General features: G+C 39.0%; 3 protein-coding genes across 3 annotated transcripts in view; 2 read left to right on the top strand and 1 right to left on the bottom strand.

The window, feature by feature from the left end:
- The first annotated feature begins 194 nt into the window (after window positions 1-194).
- Window positions 195-4,563, top strand: coq2 (coenzyme Q2 4-hydroxybenzoate polyprenyltransferase). Its single transcript, XM_056375411.1, has 8 exons — window positions 195-296; window positions 733-1,108; window positions 1,726-1,892; window positions 2,151-2,272; window positions 2,535-2,620; window positions 2,726-2,859; window positions 3,779-3,967; window positions 4,148-4,563. Exons 2-8 carry the CDS (start codon window positions 787-789, stop codon window positions 4,301-4,303), a joined length of 1,176 nt encoding a protein of 391 aa, XP_056231386.1. The 5' UTR covers window positions 195-296; window positions 733-786; the 3' UTR covers window positions 4,304-4,563.
- A 1,977-nt stretch (window positions 4,564-6,540) lies between these two features.
- On the bottom strand, window positions 6,541-8,031 carry mboat4 (membrane bound O-acyltransferase domain containing 4). The gene is made up of 2 exons (XM_056377161.1): window positions 7,797-8,031; window positions 6,541-7,669 (listed from the first exon to the last, which is right to left on the bottom strand). Exons 1-2 carry the CDS (start codon window positions 7,973-7,975, stop codon window positions 6,706-6,708), a joined length of 1,143 nt encoding a protein of 380 aa, XP_056233136.1. The 5' UTR covers window positions 7,976-8,031; the 3' UTR covers window positions 6,541-6,705.
- Window positions 8,032-10,922: 2,891 nt separating this feature from the next.
- gldc (glycine dehydrogenase (decarboxylating)) overlaps window positions 10,923-23,347 on the top strand; it is a 47,407-nt gene continuing 34,982 nt past the window's right edge. Inside the window, exons 1-16 of the mRNA XM_056375547.1 lie at window positions 10,923-11,336; window positions 11,483-11,561; window positions 15,021-15,156; window positions 15,591-15,755; window positions 16,075-16,152; window positions 16,262-16,409; window positions 16,890-17,086; window positions 17,197-17,293; window positions 17,442-17,547; window positions 17,956-18,095; window positions 19,099-19,179; window positions 19,337-19,434; window positions 20,632-20,716; window positions 20,824-20,865; window positions 20,991-21,133; window positions 22,191-22,266. Of these exons, the coding sequence (XP_056231522.1) occupies window positions 11,049-11,336; window positions 11,483-11,561; window positions 15,021-15,156; window positions 15,591-15,755; window positions 16,075-16,152; window positions 16,262-16,409; window positions 16,890-17,086; window positions 17,197-17,293; window positions 17,442-17,547; window positions 17,956-18,095; window positions 19,099-19,179; window positions 19,337-19,434; window positions 20,632-20,716; window positions 20,824-20,865; window positions 20,991-21,133; window positions 22,191-22,266 (1,959 nt within the window). The 5' untranslated portion in view covers window positions 10,923-11,048. The remainder of the gene's footprint in view (window positions 11,337-11,482; window positions 11,562-15,020; window positions 15,157-15,590; window positions 15,756-16,074; window positions 16,153-16,261; window positions 16,410-16,889; window positions 17,087-17,196; window positions 17,294-17,441; window positions 17,548-17,955; window positions 18,096-19,098; window positions 19,180-19,336; window positions 19,435-20,631; window positions 20,717-20,823; window positions 20,866-20,990; window positions 21,134-22,190; window positions 22,267-23,347) is intronic.

Below are 23,347 nucleotides of genomic sequence, written 5' to 3'. Positions count from 1 at the left end.
AATTAGGAGTGTGTGTTTGAGTGTGCATGTGCATGTGCGCGCTCCGTATATTCTTTAATGTTTCCTCAAAGCAATGATTTGATTTTGTAGAACAACTGTCAAACGATAATCAATATTTATACAGTGGATAGTAAACGAATTGGGTTAACACATTCGTTCCGAGTTCGAACACTGTTTCCCCCGGAACAATATCCGGCGTACAATAACAGGAAATCACAACATTAGTGCTGCAACCGCCGGTGTGATGCCCTCTGTCATTCAAAATTAATAGTCTTTCTTCTTCTGTAACCTACAGTGTAAGTTTGTTTCACCGTTACATTACACTTTATTCTGTCAAACGCAGGTTAACGTTGATACGAATCAACTGAAGAGCCGGTTTGTGGCTAACATTCATTATATCTGCAGTATGAAGTGCATGGCAATAATATTAACGTGTACTTTTTAGCGTGTGATTTTATCTACTTACAAGCTTTGTTATCGTAACCTGCACACCTAATTTAATCAGATAGACTATTATAACAGTTAACTAATGCTGCAGCTACATGCACACAGCTAAGAGAGACACAACTCTTGATACGAACATGACATGTCAGTCTCTGTGCAGCTTATTCAGTGTAGCACAAAAGGAATGCATGTTCAAGCAAACCCCCCCCCCCCCCCCCACCCCCCACCCGTGAAAAAGCCACTGTCAAACCATTGTGTGTCTCTGTGTGGTTCTGTTTGTGTGTTCAGGGGTGACACTTTTTGGGGAAAAAAAGAATGTCAGTCTGACTTCAGGGAAACACCATGCTCCAAGCCAAGCTGACCAGCCAGTTGACTCTGAATGCCCTGAGGAGGATTCACCATGGAGCCTACCCCTGTCTTTACTCACTGTCAGACTGCTTCCTTCATAAGGATGGAGTAAGGACTAAATATGGTCTCCACTCAGACTCCAGTGTGTTGAGAAGAGTGTTTTACAGCAAGAGTGCAATCCGCCCATCAGTCAGACTACGTGAAACTCAGAATTATGGGAGAAGATCATTCAGTTTATCAGCTGCTACGATTGTGAATTCAGCACCAGCGCCTGTCCAGCCATACCTCCGATTGATGAGGCTCGATAAACCTATTGGTTTGTACATTTATTTTTAATGAAAGTCGCATTTTAAATAATTTTATGTAATAGCACTGTGCAAAAGCAAAGTGAGGATCCTTATGAAAATAATGCCATGAATAGCTTTAATTTATCAGATTAAATCAGTATTTGTTGTGACCACCCTTTGCATTTATTTATTAATTCACTTAACATAATCATGGAATAAACAACAGCATAAATACATCTTTGCCTTTTATTACAAAACAGGCAATCTAAAATCCTCAGATTTAAAGTACTATATGTTTGTAGAAACATATAGGCAAGGTTACCCCTTTATCTGTGGTCTTGTGAAGCTGTTCCAAATATCTGGTGACTGATCTTCTCTGTAATATGTATTTTTGGAAAAGACTCAGTGAAAAAGCAGCTGAAAATCATGTTGAACTTTGTGGCTACAAATGCTAATTTTCAACTCTTAACTGTGATGTTCTGTACACCAAGTCGATTTAAGTCAATGTTAAATGTAACTTTTCTCTTCAGCTGGATTTAAACCCACAGGTTTAAACAACTTTGAATTTAATCTAAAATTTGAGTTTCAGACGTAATTGCTCAGATGCTGATCTCTTGCTGAGTTGTGTTGTGTTCTTGTATCGTAGGGACATGGCTGCTGTACCTCCCATGTACATGGAGCATTGCTCTGGCTGCCGACCCTGGGTGCCTCCCAGATCTGGGGATGCTCACCCTGTTTGGTACAGGTGCTCTGCTAATGAGAGGAGCAGGCTGCACTATCAACGACATGTGGGATAGAGACTTCGACAAAATGGTATACAAAACTCATATGTTGTCATTCACTTTATAATGCAAATGGTGTAACTGTGGTAACTCTCATACAGTGGAGCTGAGGAGTTCACTACCTGAGGATCACACAGGCAAACTTAGTATCCTCTTATTTTGGACCTTTGTCTTAACTGATGATGTTTGTTTTAACTGTTTAAATTCTTTTTTTTTTTTGGTTATAGACTCACATCATTATTGTTATTATTATCATGATTATCATTATTATTATTATGTTTTTGTGCAGGTGCTCAGGACAGCCACTCGACCCATTGCCTCTGGGGAGATTTCTCGAATGCAGGCACTAGTCTTCCTGGGAGGGCAGCTCTCTCTTGCACTTGGGGTTCTCTTATGTCTCAACTATTACAGGTACGCAGAAACAGTCAGTGCCATCAGTTCTGTGTATTGATCTGGAACAACTAACCAAGTGTGTAGCTCAAAAAAAAAACCACTGCCTTGGTGCTATATGTGCTATCCCATAATCAATGGTCGTGGGTAATGTTGCCTCAAACTGTTAACCAGCTGCAATTTATAGATATATTACTTGCTGTGTGTTAATGTAATGCTAAGTTGTTCTATATTTAATGGCTTGACACTGTCCGACTCAAAGTTTTCATAATGGTCTTCACAGTATAGCTCTGGGTGCTGCTTCGTTATCTCTTGTCGTCACCTACCCGCTAATGAAGAGGATCACATATTGGCCACAGTTTGTGCTAGGTATTGCACTGTACTATCCCTTGGTTTTCTGCATCTAAAGTCCTCACTTCTTCCTGTCAGCAGAGCTAATCTTAGTCTCATGTTGGATATGGTCCTTCTGTTTAGGCCTCACCTTTAACTGGGGAGCGCTGCTCGGCTGGTCCGCTGTGAAGGGCTCCTGTGATTGGTCTGTGTGCCTCCCGCTGTATTTCTCAGGAGTGATGTGGACGTTGATATACGACACTATATATGCACATCAGGTGAAGTAGAGGGGCTCAACAGTTTTTATTTGTGCTTGCTATTATTATATTTGTGCACTTATTTGACATGAAGATTAGTGAAGTAAAGAAATTGTTTTTTAATTTTGGTAATTTTTAAACTATACGTTCACTGTTTTTTTGACTGACCTTATTGAAATGTTGTTTTTCATTTGTATTTTATATTCACCAAGTTATCCAGTCATGGATAACATGCAGCTCCAGCATTAAACCTAGAATGAACTGCAGTCAAATAAGGACAATTACAAACAATTGCACAATCCTCATTCAGTGGGAAAAAAGCTCTCAGTTTTTCAGCAACCGTCCGAGTTATTTTACAATTTTATGGTTAAAATAAACTAGAAGTAACAGGAAATAATGTATTTAGAGGGAAATCTAGAGTAAATTAAAATTACAAAAAATTACAAAATTTTAAGTAATCACAGGTAATCTTTGATAATGATAGTGGTCATTTTTAGGAGTGAAACAAGTTTATATTTTTAATTATGATCAGACAATAAACACAAGAATGGCTATTTTTTATTTGCTTAACTTCTCAGTAATACTTGTGCATAGCCACAGAATTTATATGGCCAAAACATATAAAAGCCAATCACCATCGTCATCACTTATACATTTGAAAATATGGCGATATAATGTTTTACCTACTGTGTATTGCCTGACACCACTTTAGAGTCATCTTAGTTTTGGCTGAACTGTGGATTGCTTTTCTGCCCCAGTTCAAGATGCAAACTGTTCCTTTAACTTCATATGATTGCGATCTAGAGATTGGAGTTAACTGCTTATCTTGTACTCACAGTCAGTCACTCTGGAGAGGAACATAAGGTCAACATCTTACATGTTTAAAGTAGGACAGTATTGAATGAGACTGGGCTCCCTCTGTTCTTTCATTTATAACCAGGATAAGGAAGACGACGTCAAAGTAGGAGTCAGATCTACTGCACTGAGGTTCCAGGAGCAAACCAAACCTTGGCTGAGTGGCTTCACTGTGGCCATGATGTCGGGACTGGTTGTAGCTGGGGTCAGTGCTGAACAGACTCTCCCTTACTATGCTGTTCTGTCCACAGTGGCCATCCACTTAATGCACCAGGTAAGGAATATGATGCTGCAATGTGGTTACAATACATTTCACAGTGAGACAATCACAAACCGAGTGGAGAGGAGATGTAAGTGTGGAAATTAAAGCAATTTGCTTTTTCTTTTTTCACATCAGTAACAGGTCTTCTTGGTTATTATCCCAACATCTCATATTTACCCTCTTCTCCTTTAGATTTACACATTGGACATCAACAAACCCGAAGACTGCTGGAAGAAATTTGTCTCAAACAGAAACCTTGGACTGCTGTTATTTTTAGGTATTGTTGCTGGCAATTTGTGGAAAGAGAGAAGAGAAACTTTGCTGCAAAATGAGGATGCAATCAGATGAGTGAGATAATCAGTTCACGGCATATTTTATTACATTCATGGTACATCACATACTACACACAGTATCTTTTGGGATTTTGACAAAGCTCCATAAGAGATTAAAAAAAAAGATGTACTGTAAGCGGTGTAATTTTAATCCACACATTAAAGTATCTGTATACATTTCTTGCTCATAAAACATAATTTACAGATGTTGACTTAAAAAAATCATGTATTTTGAGGTCAAATCAAATAATAAATACATTTTACATATATAGTGAACTTCTGAATTCAAGCCCTTTCTTTAAGTATCGATAGAACTGTGCATCATTGGTTGTTGTGAACAAAAACAAACAAAAAACTTAAATCATTTGTGAAACTTAAGCATGTATTGTTTTTTGTTGTTAAAAAAAAAAAACTTTAAAGGAGTTATTTGTAAGTTTTGCTACTGCTACATAACCAACATTAGGATTAAATTAAACTTGATTCCTTGATTTCGCTACTTGCTGTCTCCAGCTGTGGAAGCAACCCCTCTTCTTTTGCTTTTATTTCTACCACCTATTTTTATTGTACTGAAGTTAGCATGCTATCCAGCTAGCTCCAGACTGTCTCTTTAGTTTCCAATACCATGTCACTATAGCGTTCAGGCTGCCTTCAGGAAGACGCATTGCTCAGAGGGCAAATTATAACCTCTTGTCTTGTAAATGCAACAATGGCTGAAGATCTTGTCAAGACTGCTCAGAAAACAGCTGCAATAGCAAAACTGGCAAATAGCTCCTTTAAACCTGCAATAACTGCTTTCTGAACACCAGGGAGCAGCATGTTTCATTTCACTGATGAATGTACTGTAAGTCACTGGTGCAACAACTGTTGAGAAAAATATCTGGATATTTGGTTGACTTTTCTCATGAGTCACTGGTTTACATTCCATGCAGGGTAGGCAGTCACACACGCTCACACAATCTGCTGTAAATGCAGGCTGCAGAACCAAAACAATTTGATGAATGTGGCCAAAAGCTGCACAGACCTGCAGCGTTTGTTGCTTTTTCCAAGTTTAGCTCTGTGTGCTGCTCTCTCACATGACATAGTGCCATTTATTTCAATGTTGATATGAAAAATATCACTTAATGCAGGTTTGAATCACAAGTCAACTTCAGTTTATGCTAGCAGAGATCAACCCTGTAGCCCCAAATTTTAAATATTGTTGATTTTATCTGTGAAGTCCAGTTCATTTAGCAGTAGTAGTGGCTGAAACATAGTATATATGAATTCCAGTTACATCCTATTCTAAAATTACTCAAGACATAGAATCATTTGAATAAAATTGTCTATCGCTATGGCATGAATATGAATTTGCCATTTTTCCTAATTGTTTTTTTTTTTGCAACGTATTCTTTATTGGGTATGAAGTAGTTTCAATAAACATTCCACATATTACATCCATTCTTTGTCAGAACATATGGGGGAGGAAAGAACCCGCCCACACACCAAGGATAAGTTTAAAGTATTGAGATTGTATGATTACTATGATGCCCATAACCTCTCGACCTACTAGTGTGTCTCTCTGTTAAGCCAATTTAAAACCAATCCTCTCCTACTGATTTAGTACTGATTCAATCACTTTTCACAGGATGGCAGTTAATTGTTTAACCAGTTAAGTGTTATTGCTTTGCCAGCAGTACATGTAACAGGTATTTCTTTTCTTTATCTCTTATTTCTTTGGGCAATTTGTGTAATTCAAATATTCCTTGCCAAAATTTGTCCAGAATGCACATCTATGTTTTGCAATCCTCTTGCCACAATTTCTCCAGATTTTGCCTGTTTGCCTGGGGGTTCATTCTGGATGCAATATGTGAGGTTTGAAAAAATCTAATAGCTATTTTCCATTGAATTTCCCCACTAATATCTATGAGCTCATTTTCCCATTTTCGTTTAACGTGAAGTGTTTGGTTGTATCATATTAGATAATGCTGTATATCATTTGGTGATTGTCTTTTTTGAGTCCTGATTGTTTTGAATTCTAACTGAATATTGTTCAATGGGGGAATCTGTTTTCCTGATGGTGTTCCAGTTTGGGTGTTTCAATAGAAAGCTCCTTATTTGGAGGTATCTAAAGAAACCTGATCCAGGTAATATATTTCATTACTTAGCTGTTCAAATGTCTGCTGGATGAATTTAAGATCATAGTTTCACTTTCTTTTATGTACACAGTCATCCACCAAACCCAGGCCACTGTGGGAGGGATTCAGCTATGTTATATGTTACCTGCTTTACCAGGTGAGCTACAGGTGTGCCCTACACAGTGTAAGTTTTAGGGAGTAAACTCTGAGAGTAACAAAACATTCATATATTTGAATGTTAGAACAAGTCAGTCATATTGTAGTAGAGCTGTTCTATCACAAATATGTAGGTATGGGAGTTTGTTCACATAACTACCTTAGTAGTTTTCCTAACTGCGTCGACTTTTAATAATATGACCAGTAGAAGTATATTACAAAGTGGAAACAGACCTGCGTATGTAACAGACAAAAGTCTCAAGCCGGACATATTTCTTAATTCTACAGCTATAGCAACACAAGTAACAATCATTTGAGTGTTTATCCAGCCTAAACAAGTGTATAGCAGCTTCCTCCATGTTGAGGAAAGCTTTGGGTGCAAGTACCTGTGTATATAGTAGTCTGTTTTCACTGTTGCTGCCCAGGTCAAAAACCCTACAAAATGACCTAAGTGCAAACCATGCCACCACAGTGAAAACCCAAAAGTCATGAACAAGGGAAAATGTTTGCACCTTATGTAAACCAGTCTACGCAGCCATGAAGCTGTTGTGGTGTTCCATCGACGAGCAAAGTCTGACATACGGCTTGACGCCTCAGTGCTCCAGAAATCTCCATCAGATAGTCCGCTCCAGTCTCCTGAGGAATTTTCACGAAATCCAAACCCAGCAGCATTATTGATGCATTCACTGATCCTCCAGTGAGAGTAGTATTGCATCCTATAAACCAGTGCAAGACCCCAAACCCACAGGACGCCACAAAGAACAGCAGAGTGAGAGGGATCAGGGATGTTTTGTTTCATAAAACAGACCAGACAAAACCTCACCAACTCCAGCAATAAAACCTGTATCAACTTTAGGAATACTGCCCCCAGTGGACTGGGTGGAGGCTTGATTCCCTGCATAAGGAACACAAATTGGCTGTAGGAGCACAAAGGGCCTCCAAGCAGCGTGGTGAAACTTAGGAGGTAGCTGGTAAGTGGGAGAAGCATCACACAGCCCTTCCTTTTGGATGAAGCACTAAATGTGACGGTAACTTGTTTCTCCTGGAGGTCCATGGACACTGAGGTGATTCTCTGAGTGAGCAGCATCAATGAGGACACTGCCAAAAACATTCTGAAAGTACAAGAGGTGGTTATTTGATTATATCAATTACAGCTAAGTTATTTATTCATAATTGATAGTGGATGCTCTGACAAAAGCATAATGTCAGCATAAAAAACAATTGATTTAAGATTAGTACCTGATGCTGACAGACTCATGCAACCAGTATTCCTTGTATTGTATAAGCAGGTGCCAGAAAGTTTGCCACAACATCTGGACACCAAACACCCAGATGTGGATATAGCCAGGATCCACAAAGGCCAGGAGCAGAATAAAGACAAAGGTGGAAACGAACAGAAGCAGACTGTAGATGCCCATCGTTACAACTGCCAGGACACATCCTCCAACAGAAACAAACAGGTACCTGTAGACAGACGTTGACAACTACAACTGTGATGATAGATCAATTAATTGTTTAGTTTATAGACAGAAAATTAAACGTTTAAGCCAGTTTTTCAACAAAAACTTCTCTGATTGCAGCTTCTCCGGTATGGAAAATAATATTGTTTATCTTCCATAATCATATTTCGATTTTTAATTATAAAGACTGTGATTGGTGTTTTTCACTATTTTTTGACATTTGATAGACAAAATGATTAATCTGGAAAATGGTCTGCACATTCATCAATAATGTAAATTAGTGCATTCCTGACTGATCAAAATTTGTCATGTCTATGTGAAGAACACAATTTAAAAACAAGAAATACTTCAAATAAATAAAATACTAACAAATAAAAATGAAATAAAAATAAATGTCTATGAATAAATGCAAGAAACCTTCAAATAAAACTTTCAGTGAAATATGTGACCAATTACAGTATTAAGACACCCAGAGTAACAATGCCCTCTAATATACTAATGAATTACTTGACACATTGTTTTTGAAATGCAGTTTAGACTATAACAAAATCAATCAATCAATCTGTAATAACTTACCTGCATGTCAAGGACAGATATCCACGTTTAGTGAGAAAATAAAACAAAAATGCAAATGGAAGTGAAAAACATTGGTGCATTAAAAACTGATGTTGTTCCACCACCCAGTTGATCAAACCCATATCTGAATTTCAGGTTGAATATCACAACCTGAACAACAAAGACACTGTTAGGAGACGTTTGCTGCTGATTGTCCTATTAAAGAGCTGAAATACTTGATTTACCTGGACGACTGTGTTTGCCGTTCCGCTTGTGGCTTGCATTAAAGAAATCCTTTTGTTTACCATTATCACACACTACTGATAATGGTTATTCCTTTTGTTTAATGTTGTCAGTACTAGAAAGCTTCTTGTCAATCCATATTTCAGTAGCTGTAGCAACCAAACCAAAACTCACTGTGTCTTTTTTTATGTTCCTTAATCAAACAGATAGAAACTCAAGACATCTGTTTTCACTGTTATTCCAGTTGGTGGTTTATTGGAATGAACTTGCTGATTTAGTAACATTTTCTCTGGATCTGATTATGGAAATTTGATGATTTCTTCTTTTTAATCTGAGTTGGTTTGTAATATTGTCTTGGTATGGAGGATTCAGCACCACATATGCAGTACAAGTTGAAACTTTTAACAAGCTGTCACACCTTAATTTTTTACTACAGTCTATGCTTTTCACATTTTAGGATTTGGTTAAATCCTGACACAAGAGTATTTAATTTGACTTAGGTTATAAAATATGATACGCACATTTAAAATAGTTTAAGATAATAGAGCTACTATAGTTATTTGACTGAATTTTTTGATAAATAATCATTTAAATTTCAACAATTTAATAAGTTGAATATCTTTGGTGTTTGAACCGCTGGTCAGACAAAACAGTTGGGCTCTAAGAAATTGTGATGGTCATGTTTTACAGTTATCTGTTTTATAGTTTGTATAGAAGTTAATAGTTATGAGAAAATAATTGTCAGGTAGACAATAATCTTACCCACATTAAAATGCTACTTACACATCAATGCAGTGAAAACAATGCAATAGAGATTATAGAACAATTAGTTGTAAGCAATGCAAACAAAGCAAAAAGCATTTTAAAAAAAACAAACAAAAGAAAACATCACCAGATGAGCAGACACATTACTGAAAAATGTTTTGGAAAAACCACAGGAACCCTCTGAGCAACAATGATCTGTCTGATCTTGCCAAAGCAACTGCAGGATATCCAGGAAGCGATCTGACATCATTATCCGAAGACACTGCTATTAGAGAGTTGGAACTGTAACTTTTGCTTTTTTCTTTGCTGGGTTTAATTAGATTTGCCAGGTATTTACTTGATTTATTATTGCATTGAAATCTATCATGTGTGAGCCTCTCTTCTATTTTTTTTGTTAATCAAATTGTTCAGTTCCAGTTTATATTTTCTTAATTCAAAATGTACTTTTTCTGTGGAACTGGTGGCATAGGTGTTTTCTATTTTTTTCATTTTTCCTCTCTTTGTAACTGATAAGTCTATATGGGGGTGGTGCCCCTCGAAAGCAGTAGTTAGAGGACTTTAAAAAAGGACTTTTTGACCCATTTAGCAATAAACCATAATTTATAGCATTGCCTTCTTCAAATCGAGATAAAGGATGGAAAGAACAGGTAAAAATGGTTTTGCATGACTCACCTGCAAGAGCTCTGTAGTTTATGTTTTCATCCATGGATGGATTACTGAATGGTCTTACTGGGCATGGGCTCGGGTGCCCAAGGGTACAGGGGCCTCTTTGCCAGAGCTTGTGTGACAGGACACACACGGCTGTGTCGTTTGTAGTCGTTTTGTGTCTCTTTTAGTCTGGGGGGTCTTGCTCCTATGCAGGACGTAGGAGGCCTTTTACATGTCTTAGTCCAGAGGTCCATGATCATAATAATCTTCCATGTTTTTATTTGATTTCTTTGTAAAAGAGGAATGAACAAGCACCACATCTGTATTTAATCAATATGCCACTTTATTGGCCATTGAGTAAATGCCTAAGAGGTCAGGGTGTCACAATGTACAGTCCTATGTCTCAGACAGCATTTCACCTCCACGCACTCACACGTTATCAGTGAACACACCTTAAGGCCGATTAAAGTCTGTGAGGACTCCGTGCTCAGGAAAGGACTTTGGAATCGAGCCTTGCTCCTGAAATAATTCTGGAGTGATACCTCTTGTGTTTTTTCCTCCTCTTGGCCAGTGGACGGTGGGCACGTGAGAAAGTTTAGCAGCTGTTTGACCGGGGCTCGTCACTGCGTCACGCAGCATCTCGGCTCTGATTGGTCCGCTCTTGTGCAACTGTGCAGTTGTATAAACTCTGCAGTTTGAAGGAGTTGGCAGAGTCTCCTGCAGGGATCGCATCAGTCTCAGTGGAGGGAAACTCTGCTGAGCAAGGGAAGGAAAAGGCTTCACCAGTTTCTGCACACTTGTCTTGCAAAGTGATTTAGAGATGCAGAGCTGCGCCAAGTCCTGGGGGATCTTCTTGGCCAAGTCGGTGAATCCCAGTGCACCGTGCAGGCATCTGAGTGACAAGAGCCGCGTGGTTTGGAAACTTCAGTGTAGGATCCGAAACAGCGGGGCATCCCTAACAACAGCAGCCCGGGCTCTGAGGACGTCTGCAGCCGTCTCTTCCAGACAGATAGAGAGAATATTACCCAAACACGATGATTTTGCAGAGCGGCATATCGGTCCAGGTGAGAGGGAGAAGAGAGAAATGCTGGATGCTCTGGGAGTCGAGGTAAGATTTACTACACATCCTTCCCAGAGAAACTGGGCGCAAAGAAATCCTTTCGTTTTTATTAAACCAAATTTCAGCATGGAAACATTAGTACATATTAGTCATTCAAAACCATGCGTTCATTTATTTATTTATTTTTTTCACAGTCGATCGACCAGTTGATCGAAAACACAGTTCCAGCCTCCATCCGTATGCAGTGGAGTATGAAAATGGATGATCCAGTCTGTAAGTTTGTCTTCATTTGAATATATTTTCTATTGATACAAGATCAATAGCAATACATCTTTGTTACACACATCCCTCTTTTTAAAATACTGCATGATCAACCTCGATGCAGTAGTGCCAAACCCGATTTACAATGGTAAATATTATCAAAAATGTGTGTAAAAACAGACTATTTATCTTTACTGTTCTCCAGCTATTTTGCACGGTGAGGTTTTCCCACATTGAACGGGCGTTAAATGAAGCTAAGTGAGTGGCTGAAATGTAGGTTGCACCTCTATTGTGTGCCGTGGAGCGCACTCCCCTGTTAAGTCTTCCTTTGAACATATTTGGAGTTGTTTTTGCGAAACTCGGCGAGCGGCACCAATCTCCTGTTGGGAAGCCGATGCTCATAGGATGGCAACTGGAGTGTAAAGTTTAGCCTTGAGCTCCGGTCCCAAGTCCAGTTCAATCTGGTTACAGCGTTCACATTACATCACAGCCGAGGGGGTTCCTAATAAGGTGACTTTCGTATGTTTTGCATGGGATCTGCGTGGATGTGATTTTTTTTTTTTTCTTCCTTTCTTCATATGCAATATGTGTATATTTCAGCACCAGATTCAGTCTTTATTTCCTACAGAAAATACAAGCTAGAGACAGTATAACGGGGTGTTTTTTTTTATCAGAGGCACACAAAGAAGAGAGCAAGGGAATAATTTAAAATAAATGACTTTAGTAGTTGATGTAATCCTTCTCTAAAACCAGCTGCTTCTCTGGCAATTGTAAGCACTGTTGAAAGCTGAATAAATGATGCCTGGCTACATAAATAATGAGTGTTTTCAAATGCAAATATATTTTTGCCTGGATGGAGGCTTATGTTAATTTGTGGAAGTGGGGCTGTCATTATCACTGTTTTGCTGTGCAGATGTGCAAAATGAAAAAGAATGCAGCAGGGCTTGGAAGCATGGATGAGATCAACATCTTAATGACAAGATGGTATCTGGTATTAATGAATGCCATGATGTAGTAGTAGTAGGAGTAGTAGTAATAATGATAATCACAGATAATAATAATGATAATAATATCACAGTCAAAGCAATCCAGTTGGTGCTTGCAGTGAAATCTGTTCCATTGTTTTTGGATTACATGAGAAAAAAATCTTCAAATGTGTCAAACAAAGCCTTCAATAACTAAGTGTATTCATTTTTAACCACAGCTTGAAATCAGCTGAATTTTTAAAAAAAGTAACAGAGTATAGTAAGGGGTTATCATTATTTTCATCATCAGTTAACATCACAAAAGCAATGAAAAATGCCTGTCACAATCCTCTAAATCCCAAAGTGGTGATTACACATGTATTGTTTTGTTTGACCAAACCCCAAAGTAAACAATTTACTATCACATAAAAAAAGATAGACAGCATATTTCACAAGTGAGGAACTGGCTTTTTTTTGCCAGGAAGAATGATTTAACAGATTGAATCCGTCATCAAATGGTTGCGGATTCATTTAATGATGATTGAGGGATTAATGGATGTTTCAGCTCTAAAAACAATCATGTCACAATACCGAAAGTCGATGTACTTAACACCCAACCAAAGCGTGGACTTTTTCACATATTCTACTTAATGTGAGGTGTGTGGAGAGATTGTGCACCCTTAATAAATGCTGACATCACTATTTCGCAGAGCCTTTAATGACTCTGTAACCATAAACTCTCATGAGATTAATAAGACTAATTAAAGGAAAGATAAAGAAGCTGCTAATCCTCAGGTGCTGTGGCTTTTCCATATCACCTAGTCACTCTGATCCGCCATGTGTCAGCCCCTCCTCTGACTCTGCTGGGTTTCATAATGCAACAAGCCATGCTGAAGGAACAAACTGGAGGCTGTGCTGGTTTTCTGCTTGTTCAGCTTTGGAGGGCTTCAGTTTTCAAAGCCAGCGAGGGATTCTCTCTCCAACAATAGACCTCCTGGATGGTTCTGAATCAGGCTTTTTTGCTGCCCTGTAGAACTCCGGGACCATGGGAAAGCACTCCTCCTTACTGACACAAACTCACACATATACACACAAAAAATACACACTAACAGCTCACCCACAACCTGCTGATAATCCTTAATCACAGAATTTTTATTTTCTGGACTGAATTTGGCCGCTTCACCACCTCCAAACACTTTTGCAGAGTTGAATGTTCGCCTTTCGAAGACGCTGTAAATATCCACTTCTATACTGGCTACGGTCTCTCTCACCACTGAGGACTAGAGGTGTCTTTCTTCTCCGAAAACGGGAGTAGTCAGGGCTCCCGGTTCAGACGGGCAGTATTGTCCATTCCTTGGAGTTGCTAGGCAGCCAGGAAGGCCAGAGGAATCTCAGAGGCTGGTTCTGCACTGGCAGAGCTCCCTTACAGCAGTGGGGAATGAGGCTAAATAACTGGCCATCGGGAGAGAAACCATATGGGTCTAGTCTTCTATTGATGGGAAGAAGGGTTCGCATGTGACATGGACATGTGTTACACTTGCATTGTCCTCTCATCTTTAATTTTGTTCTCTCTACTGATTAATATTGTTAACAGTATATTCTGAGTCTTATTTGGAGGGCAATACTGTATTTAGGACTGCAACTAATAATTATTTTCATAACCCATTAATCTGCAGTTCATTTTCTCCTTGAATTGATAGAAAACGGTAAAATAAAATGCCTGTGACAGTATCATTGAGCACATGACTGTCATTAAAGTCTGTTTTTAATTTGAAAGCAACAGTCTGAACCCCAAAATACATGCCAATTAATTTTCTTACACTTGATGAATTAACATTCATTATCGTTGCAGCTCTAACTGTATTTGGACCACATGGCACCTCTAACTAACGTCATGCCACACTGATCTTCTTCATCCTGTTAATCAGTGTTTCACGAGACACATGATGCTGTTCATCACATCTTTGACATTATTAGTTTTTCTCTTAGTTTGGTGTTCAGAAATGTAAAGTTAAAATGTGAAATGGTTTTATGTTCATCCTAAAGTATAACCATGTTGTAGAGTTGGGCATTGTCGATAAAATGTATCGCAGTATGTGTGATATGTATTGTGATTCAATTGAGAAACAGATGGGATTGTGTCTTTTTGGTTAATCTAGTGAATTAAATACTGAAATATTAAGGTACTTCATCACACTGATACAAAAACCATGTAACTTAAATATTCTCATAAATCATCCCCATTAATTGATTTGCTGTATTACCCAGAATGGTCACATAAAAGCAGACACGTAGACGAGTTTTATTATTTCATGGTATATATTGTCATATTTTCCAACCCTGCTGCCATTCAGTGTCAGACCCAGAAAACTAAATTGTAATCACAAATAAATGTAACCTTTAAAAGAAGAAATAATTCATTTCAAGACTTCAGGACTCTTACACTTTAGCTTTTATCTGTACCATTGTAATGTAGTTACACTGCCTCGCTTTAATTATTTTACAGGTGAGAATGAGATTCTGGAGTCTTTACAGAAGATTGCATCAAAGAACAAAGTGTGGAGGTCCTACATCGGCATGGGCTACTACAACTGCTCAGTCCCGCCGCCCATCCAACGCAATCTCCTGGAGAATGCAGGCTGGTGAGTGCGTCACCTCAGGTGACCTTCCCTCAGGAGAAAATTTACGGGGATTTGAAAGTGCCAAAAGCTTGTTTTTCTTTTTTTTCCTCTGATTCGGTCACAGATAACTAATGATGTTTATTCATAAGGTTTGGTTTCTCATTTAAAGGTAAATTGCTGTGGTGCCCAGTAACGTGACTTTAATAGGAAGCTGTGTGACTTGAGATTTTACTCATGTGAGATCTGATGATTTACTTCTCACATGCAAAGATTTTCTTTGACCCAAAACCAAACCAACAGTCCTTGCCCACATTTTTTCCAAAATCCCAGGATCGGGGGAGAATTACAATGCGTCCCACTGTCCTGTCTCGGCTCTTTGAATACTACCAACTTTGTGCCATTGTCCTCATGTCCAGACTTGCTCTGCTGATTCATAGCTTGCGTCTTGTTCTCAGGGTGACTCAGTACACTCCTTACCAGCCCGAGGTCTCTCAGGGTCGCCTGGAGTCGCTCCTCAACTACCAGACCATGATCTGTGACATCACAGGAATGCCTGTGGCCAACGCCTCCCTGCTCGATGAGGGAACGGCTGCTGCTGAGGCCATGCAACTGTGCCACAGGTATTTACAAGATCACGTGGAGAACAATCTTTTTATGAATTAAAGATAATTACTGTTACACATTAGCCACAAAAGAAACTAAGCAAGCAAAGTAAATTTGCATTAGATGCAGCAGCAGAAGAAACTTCAATTTCTAAGTGGTCAGTCATACAAGTGACTTAATGTTTAGGCCTCTGCAGACTGTTTCTGTGCTACTAGAAGAAAATTAAACAAGAATAGACTTGGTTCAATTCAAGATATCATTTGTTTGTTGCCTAACAGGTCTTGAGTTACAGCATTTTAGTCTCTCTGACCAGTTATTTGTGCTTAACTCTCACAGACAGAACAAAAGACGAACTTTCTACATTGACCCACGTTGCCATCCTCAGACCATTGCTGTGGTGCAGACCAGGGCAAAGTATGTACCTCACATGCACATTAAGTGTATAAGGTCTCCTGTCAAAACTCAAAAATGTGACATAGTTTATTGTATGAAGTACCTTCAAGCTTTGACTTCTCTCCTGCAGCTACATTGGGGTAAAAACGGTGCTGAAGCTGCCTCATGAGATGGACTTCAGTGGGAAGGATGTGAGTGGCGTGCTCTTCCAGTATCCAGACACTGATGGCAGGGTGGAAGACTTCACTGCCCTTGTGGACCGTGCACACAAAGGAGGGGTAAGAGAAAGTTCCCACAAACATAAAGCAAGTTAAAAGCATCATGAGTGTGACTTTTAAGTAACCTTACAAATTGGTGGTTGAAAATATCAACCAAAAGTTCAGAAGTTAACTGTTTTATTATTTCATCCTTAATGCCCAAAATGATGTAATGTGAAGCATCCATGTCCAGTATTCAAATTTCATTGTCAAGGTGTCTCAAGAAAGCAATTGGATGTCTCTTTTCACCACAGCTCCTCCTAAAGTTTTACACTGATGACACAGCTGTATATTTACATGGAAGAATTGGCTTTGTGAATCTTTAGTCAGAAGACTGGGATGTGTTATAATCTAGTATCAAGATTTGTCAGGCTACAGTTAGTTTTAGTAAATTTTTTTCATCATTGATTATGGTTGTACAAAACTGTCATTGCCAGTGTAAGTCTTTTTTATGACCACATACAATACCATGGTTCGCTTCATATTTCTTTCCCTGTTTAGGCCCTGGCTTGCTGTGCCTCGGATCTGCTGGCTCTCTGCGTGCTGCGTCCTCCCGGGGAGTTTGGTGTTGATGTCGCATTGGGCAGCTCCCAAAGGTTTGGGGTCCCTCTCTGCTACGGCGGTCCACACGCTGCGTTCTTCGCTGTTAAAGACAGCCTGGTCCGGATGATGCCTGGCAGGATGGTTGGTGTCACCAGGTAAGACTTAACACTTTATTTCCTGTGACAGGGCTTCATATTAACACCAGTGGAAGAAACTCAAAATCTTCCTTTGCGGACGGCATAAAAAACATACATTTACATTTCAGGGACGCAGCTGGTAAGGAAGTGTATAGGCTTGCTTTGCAGACCAGAGAGCAGCACATCCGCAGAGACAAAGCAACCAGCAACATCTGCACTGCTCAGGTATGACCAGGCTTGCCTGAAAAGATTTTGAACAACCATTATGGGAGAATGTGTTTCTTTTTTTTCTTTTGTTTTCTTACAGATTTCTTACTTTCTTTCTGTTTTTTTTTTGGTCAAACTAATTTTCATCTGTTGTTCATCCTCTTAGGCTCTGCTGGCCAACATGGCTGCTATGTATGCATTGTATCATGGTCCGCAGGGACTCAAACACATCGCTGAGAGGACACACAATGCTGCTCTGATCCTTGCTGAAGGTAGACATTGTTTTTTTGTTTTGTTTTTTACTTGAAATCCAGCCTGAATTGATTCAGAAGCAGGATCATTTTCTGGAAGTAGTCATTTACTCCAGTTTGCGTTAGAAGTGTACATCTCATCAATCTATGATACTACAAGTGATGAAAGAGAAAAAAAAAATTGATTGATATAATGGTGCTCTCCCTGTTGTAAAATCTCAGTTTGTGGTGAGTTATGTCATCATTTCAAGTTTTGTCTACATCTGACGATACATGAATGATTGAATATATGCTTGAACAGTCATCATTAATTCACAGTGAAAAAATCCAGTTCCACCCTCCATGAATAGATTAACCTGTTTATTCAGTTATTTATCCATTGTAACAATGTGTCCTCTGTAACGGCTGACCGCCAACGCTTTGTTTCAGGTCTGAAGAGAGCAGGACACCGGCTGCACTGCGAGATGTTCTTCGACACTTTGAAGATCAACTGTAGCGTGGCGGCCAAGGACATCTTGGAGAGAGCCGTGCAGAGGCAGATAAATCTGCGAGTCTACACTGAGGGAGTGGTGAGAATTAATTATTGGTCTTGGTGGTTTAGCAACCTTCTAACTGATAACGGGATCGCAGACGTTTGGGTGGAACATTTGTTTTTGTTGGAATTTCCAAGGAATGTTTTGCCATTGTTGCAGCATGACAAGGTAACGACACAAATAGATACGCACCATACCTTTTTTTTTTTTTTAAATGAATGAGTTAGAAACGACTCTCCCTTTACTGACACACACCAAGTCATGAGAACCTTTAATTACCTAGCAGGTAAAAAATAATTTATTTCTCAACCATCTGTGGTGACACATTCACATTGGCTTTGGGCACCTGCTACTCACCTTTTACTCTCATTTTCAAGCCAAAGTGGGAGGTAATGCTTTAATTCAGAATGAATGTTGTGGTAAACCACCTGTAATGTTAACTAGTTTTTTAAAAGTTATTTTCAGAACTATCTAGCATTTCTGTTAATTGGATCTAATCTTTAATCCTAAATAAATGATAAATGGATTACACTTTGATACAGCACTTGTTTTTAGCGCATACTGGGCTTTTTCTTAGAGGGCACATTGAGGGCAATTTGGAGTTTGGCATGTTGCCAAAGGATGCTTCGACATGTGGACCGGAGGAGCCGGGCATCAAACCACCCACCTTCCGGTTTGTGGTCGGCCCACTCTACCTCCTGAGCCACAGCCACCTACAGTCCTATCATTAAATACGGAGAAATGTGTTCAAGTAGCAGAAGTGAACATGCTGCACAAAAAACAAGAGCAAAGGAAACTTACATGCACTTAATTTCTGTCAATTCTTTATAACAACTCCACTAAAATACATGTAAGGGATCAATCACAACAAATCTGACGGTACCTGTCACTGTGCAAAGAAATTTCAGTTTCTGATTTTAAAATTAAAATTTTTTTTAACCTATTTTATTGAATTTTTTTCATGTTTTTTTTTTAAATTGTCTTATTGTCTAGTGTTGTGGAAAAGATATGAAGATTTAAAATGTTTTTATCTCAACAGCTGGGTGTCTCTATAGATGAGACGGTGACTGAGAGGGACTTGGACGACTTGCTCTGGGTCTTTGGCTGTGAATCATCAGCTGTACGTTGATTGTTATTCACTCACTGTTCATTGATATTTTATCTGTTGTCATTAAGTTAGCAGTTTCATCTGGTCAGCATAGTGATTATTATTATTTATAGAGGTAGCTTTAGATTAAAGCACCATCTGCTTTAATTTGAAATGCTAAAATTTCCAGGAGCTGATCGCTGAGAAGATGGGTGAGCGGGTGAAGGGTATAATGGGAAGTCCTTTCAAGAGGACAAGCAAGTACCTCTTACACCAGGTCTTTAACAGGTTGGTTTTCCCAGTGAATTTACAACACCTATAGCCCATAGTATAGCATTAAAGCAATGATAACACATTGCACAAATGTGATACTGTGTTTATGCCTTTATGACATGTTGGGCTACAAATATCAGAAAACACAGTTGCACTTGCCAAACATGCCGCTGATTTTAAAGCTGTTTTATTACTTCCATAATCACTACATTACATAACTGACGCAAATGGTGTTTTTTTGTCAGTCTTTTCAGTGCTAGTTGTTTGATAGCTAGCTGTCTGCTTACTACTGGTGTTTTAATCTGTTTCTGTTTGTGGTGTAACAAACGGGTTGATTTGCTTCAAAGCATTTTAAGTACTTAATTATCTTTTCTATTATTATTATTATTATTTGTCCTATTGCAGCCATTCAAGATCTGGTTTAATTTAATACACAAGATAAAGGCTGTGCTGTTCCTGATAGACTAAGAATTTAGTGGGTTTTTTTCATTCAACATTTTATTTCATTCAAACAAATTCTTTCTGCAGTAGAAATGGGTTTTCAATAGTTGAAAAATAAGAGCCTTAGTGGCAACACAAGCCACTCTGCAGGCAGCTAAAAGTGGATCATAATATCTTTATTACTGCCATAATGACAGTCTGGTATCAGGGCTTCAAATGTCTTAAGTCCTCACGTTACTCTCTGACATAATCATTGTGATTTACAGTACTGTGCAAAAGGTTTAGGCGCTTAATGTAAAGTGAGGATGCTTTCAAAAATAATGCCATAATTCATAGAAAGTGCAGTAATCAAGAAAAAACTAAATCACCCTACACCGACACTTCGGTTTAGCATTTCGAGGTACCTGGTATGTGGGTTTTTCCAGGCATCTTGGAGAGCTTTCCTCAGTTCCTCTGTGTATTTAGGATGTCTTGGGTTCTTCAGTGTCCTCCCAGACCGACTTGATGATGTTGAGATCAGGGCTCTGTGGGAGCCAGACCCACTGCTGCAGGAATCTTTGCTCTTCTTGTCACTGAAGATAGTTCTCTATAACTCTGACTGTTGCACAGTACTTTACTTGAAAAACAATTCTTTGTCAAACTTCCTGCACTTAGTAAGCAGCATACAGGTGCCAATTTTGCTTGAAATTAACTGACACTCAAGATTGATAATTGAATAATATGCCATCAGTTAAACCTACTCCTGTCTTTCTGGTTAATCTTTGTCTCCAGTTATCACTCTGAGACCAACATTGTGCGATACATGAAGCGCCTGGAGAACAAGGACATCTCTTTGGTGCACAGCATGATACCACTGGTTAGTGCTACCTAATAACAAGACATTCAGATTTGCAATGAAGTTGAAATTCAAATCACACCATATGTGAGATTTGGGTGGTGGTAAAATGTTGTTTTATTCTTCAGGGCTCCTGCACCATGAAACTAAATAGTTCTTCAGAACTCATGGTGAGTAATTCAGTAGATCTGAAGACATCTTCAGAAAAAATTGGATATCCTCAAAACCTACACGAAGTAGCTTTGGAAAGTTCTTGCTACTCCTTCCAGCTCACTGTTGTCCCCTTCTTCTTTAGCCCATCACCTGGAGGGAGTTTGCCAACATCCACCCCTTCGTGCCTCTGGATCAGGCTGAGGGCTACCAGACACTTTTCAGACAGCTGGAGAGGGACCTCTGTGAGGTGACAGGCTATGACAAGATCTCCTTCCAGCCAAACAGGTAGGTTGCAGCACAGACTTTTATTTAATGCTATTCATGCCAGCACCTAAATGTTAGCACATATCATTAAGTCTTCATGAACTCACCAGGATCCTAGTCCCTGACTTTTAGCTCTAAACAATTCTTATACAAAAATATTAATGATAATGGATGTTAATTTTATTCATGCTAGTGTTATGGCTCCAGGTATGGCAGATTTGGTTTGTCCACCACTTTGGCCCCTAAAAAAATCTAAGCATTAACCCACAACGATTAATGAATTGCAACCCATTCGAATTGCTAATGTTAAACTGCAGAATGGTTTGTAACAACTTTGGTGATTCTTTCACTCTCCATGTAGCGGCCCCATCAGGTGAAAAGTTTAATTTGTCCAATACTTTGATGTATGATGAAATACCTGCTAAATGAATGGCATTTCCTTTGGCCTCAGCTGCAACTGTTAGCATGCTAATGTGCTAAAGTAAGAACATGGTAAACATTATACCTGCTCAGCATATTAGCATTGCCATTGTGAGAATGTTAACATTAGCATTTTGCTGAAAGCACTATTGTACCTCACAGAACTGCTAGCATGACTGTAGACTCTTAGTCTTAAAAGACATTATTGTAAGGCATTGTGCCCTTCTTAAATAATTTTAATAAAATTATAATTTTTTTGTCTTTTACTTAAAGTTTAATGAAAGTGACTTCATTAGTCAACTGTTCTGACCTTATAACCTGTAGTATATGTGATTTTAGTAATGCTGGATTTAGAGGTTTGTCACCCTTTGCTCAAGATTTTAGCAACCTGTTATTGTTAATTATGCATATGTGCTTAGCTTGAGGTGTTAACACAACTCTGATTGGGTGTGGAAAAGCCAATAAGGCACACACCTACATTGTGTGTCTATCACCACGTACCAGTAGCATTGGGTTTATGAATAGCACACCATGCTCCATTCTGTCCCCTTTTGGTAATGTCTGCAGACTGGTCTTTGAACTGTGCTGAGGTAAGGATGTTTGCGTGCGTGTTTGTGTGTGAGATACATGACTGTGGTGTGTTTGCCTTGTCTTCCAGTGGTGCTCAGGGAGAATATGCTGGCCTGGCTGCCATAAAAGCGTACCTGAACTCAAAGGGAGAGAGCTCCAGAAGTGTAAGTGTGCTGCTGTTGAGAGAGAGAAAAAAAAGTCCACTTGCGCTTCAGTCATGCCATCATCAGTTTGAATTAGTGTTATGTTGAAGTTGATAAGATTTAATAACACTTCAGGCTTTTAGTGACTCTGTTACCCAGCATGTGTTTGATTGAATAGGTTTCATTTTCCAGATTATCTGCACTGCAAACGAGTAACACAAAGGAATGTTAGGATTAAAACCATGTTCACTTAACAAATTTGGAGCAAAATATAATTAAAGGAATAGTTAGACATTTTGGGAAATGCGCTTATTTGCATTCTAGCCGAGAATTGATGAGAAGACAAACATGGCCTTCATGTCTGTGCATTAAATAGGATGCCAGGTGGTATCAGTCCTGTGATCCAAATCTCAGGAAGAAAGCAAATGAAGCAAATAAGAGTGTCCCAAAACACAAACCCAATTAAAAGTGAAACATTAAAACCCTCCCGTTTTTCAAAAGGATGTGAGGTCTAAAAGTAACAAAGCAATAATCTCTGTGCTATTCTTAGACATATGTTCTATCAATTTGGCCACAGATACGGGGCTGATATGTAAGGATCAGTTACGTTTATTGTTCAGGGCTACAAAAGATTTCAGGTATGCTGGTTAGAAATTCCATGCTGATTGGTAGTAGCTCAAGGACAAGGCGAGATAAGACGCCCCCTCAGATTAAAGACTGGCTGACGCAGGTATTTTTGTCTTGTACTGTTATTTGGCCTTTTTTAATAGCTCCCTCATAAGTACATCTTAGATAGTGGCCTGATCCCTTGAAACAGTCAAGGTCCAAACTAACAACCGTTTGTGCAAACAAAGGGGCTGAAAACACTGATCGCACTGTAGGTTAACTGCTTTCAAGATTCCATATTTGGAGGTTTCAAGACTTTGATAACCGCAAGTCTCTGGTGTGACGGCCTCAGCAGGCTTTCCCAGCCAGTCATTTGTCAAAGTTACCCAACCCACCGGACTAAGTGCCCCAGTTTCCTTGTGTAACTGTTGCAAAATGTCAGAAGTGTCATCCTAATAAGGGATAAAATCAATTAGTGACCTGAAGGCAGGTTACA

This window comes from Seriola aureovittata, chromosome 5 (assembly GCF_021018895.1).
Source record: "Seriola aureovittata isolate HTS-2021-v1 ecotype China chromosome 5, ASM2101889v1, whole genome shotgun sequence".
NCBI classification, from domain to species: Eukaryota; Metazoa; Chordata; class Actinopteri; order Carangiformes; family Carangidae; genus Seriola; species Seriola aureovittata.
This window is presented reverse-complemented; position numbering and strand designations above follow the sequence as displayed.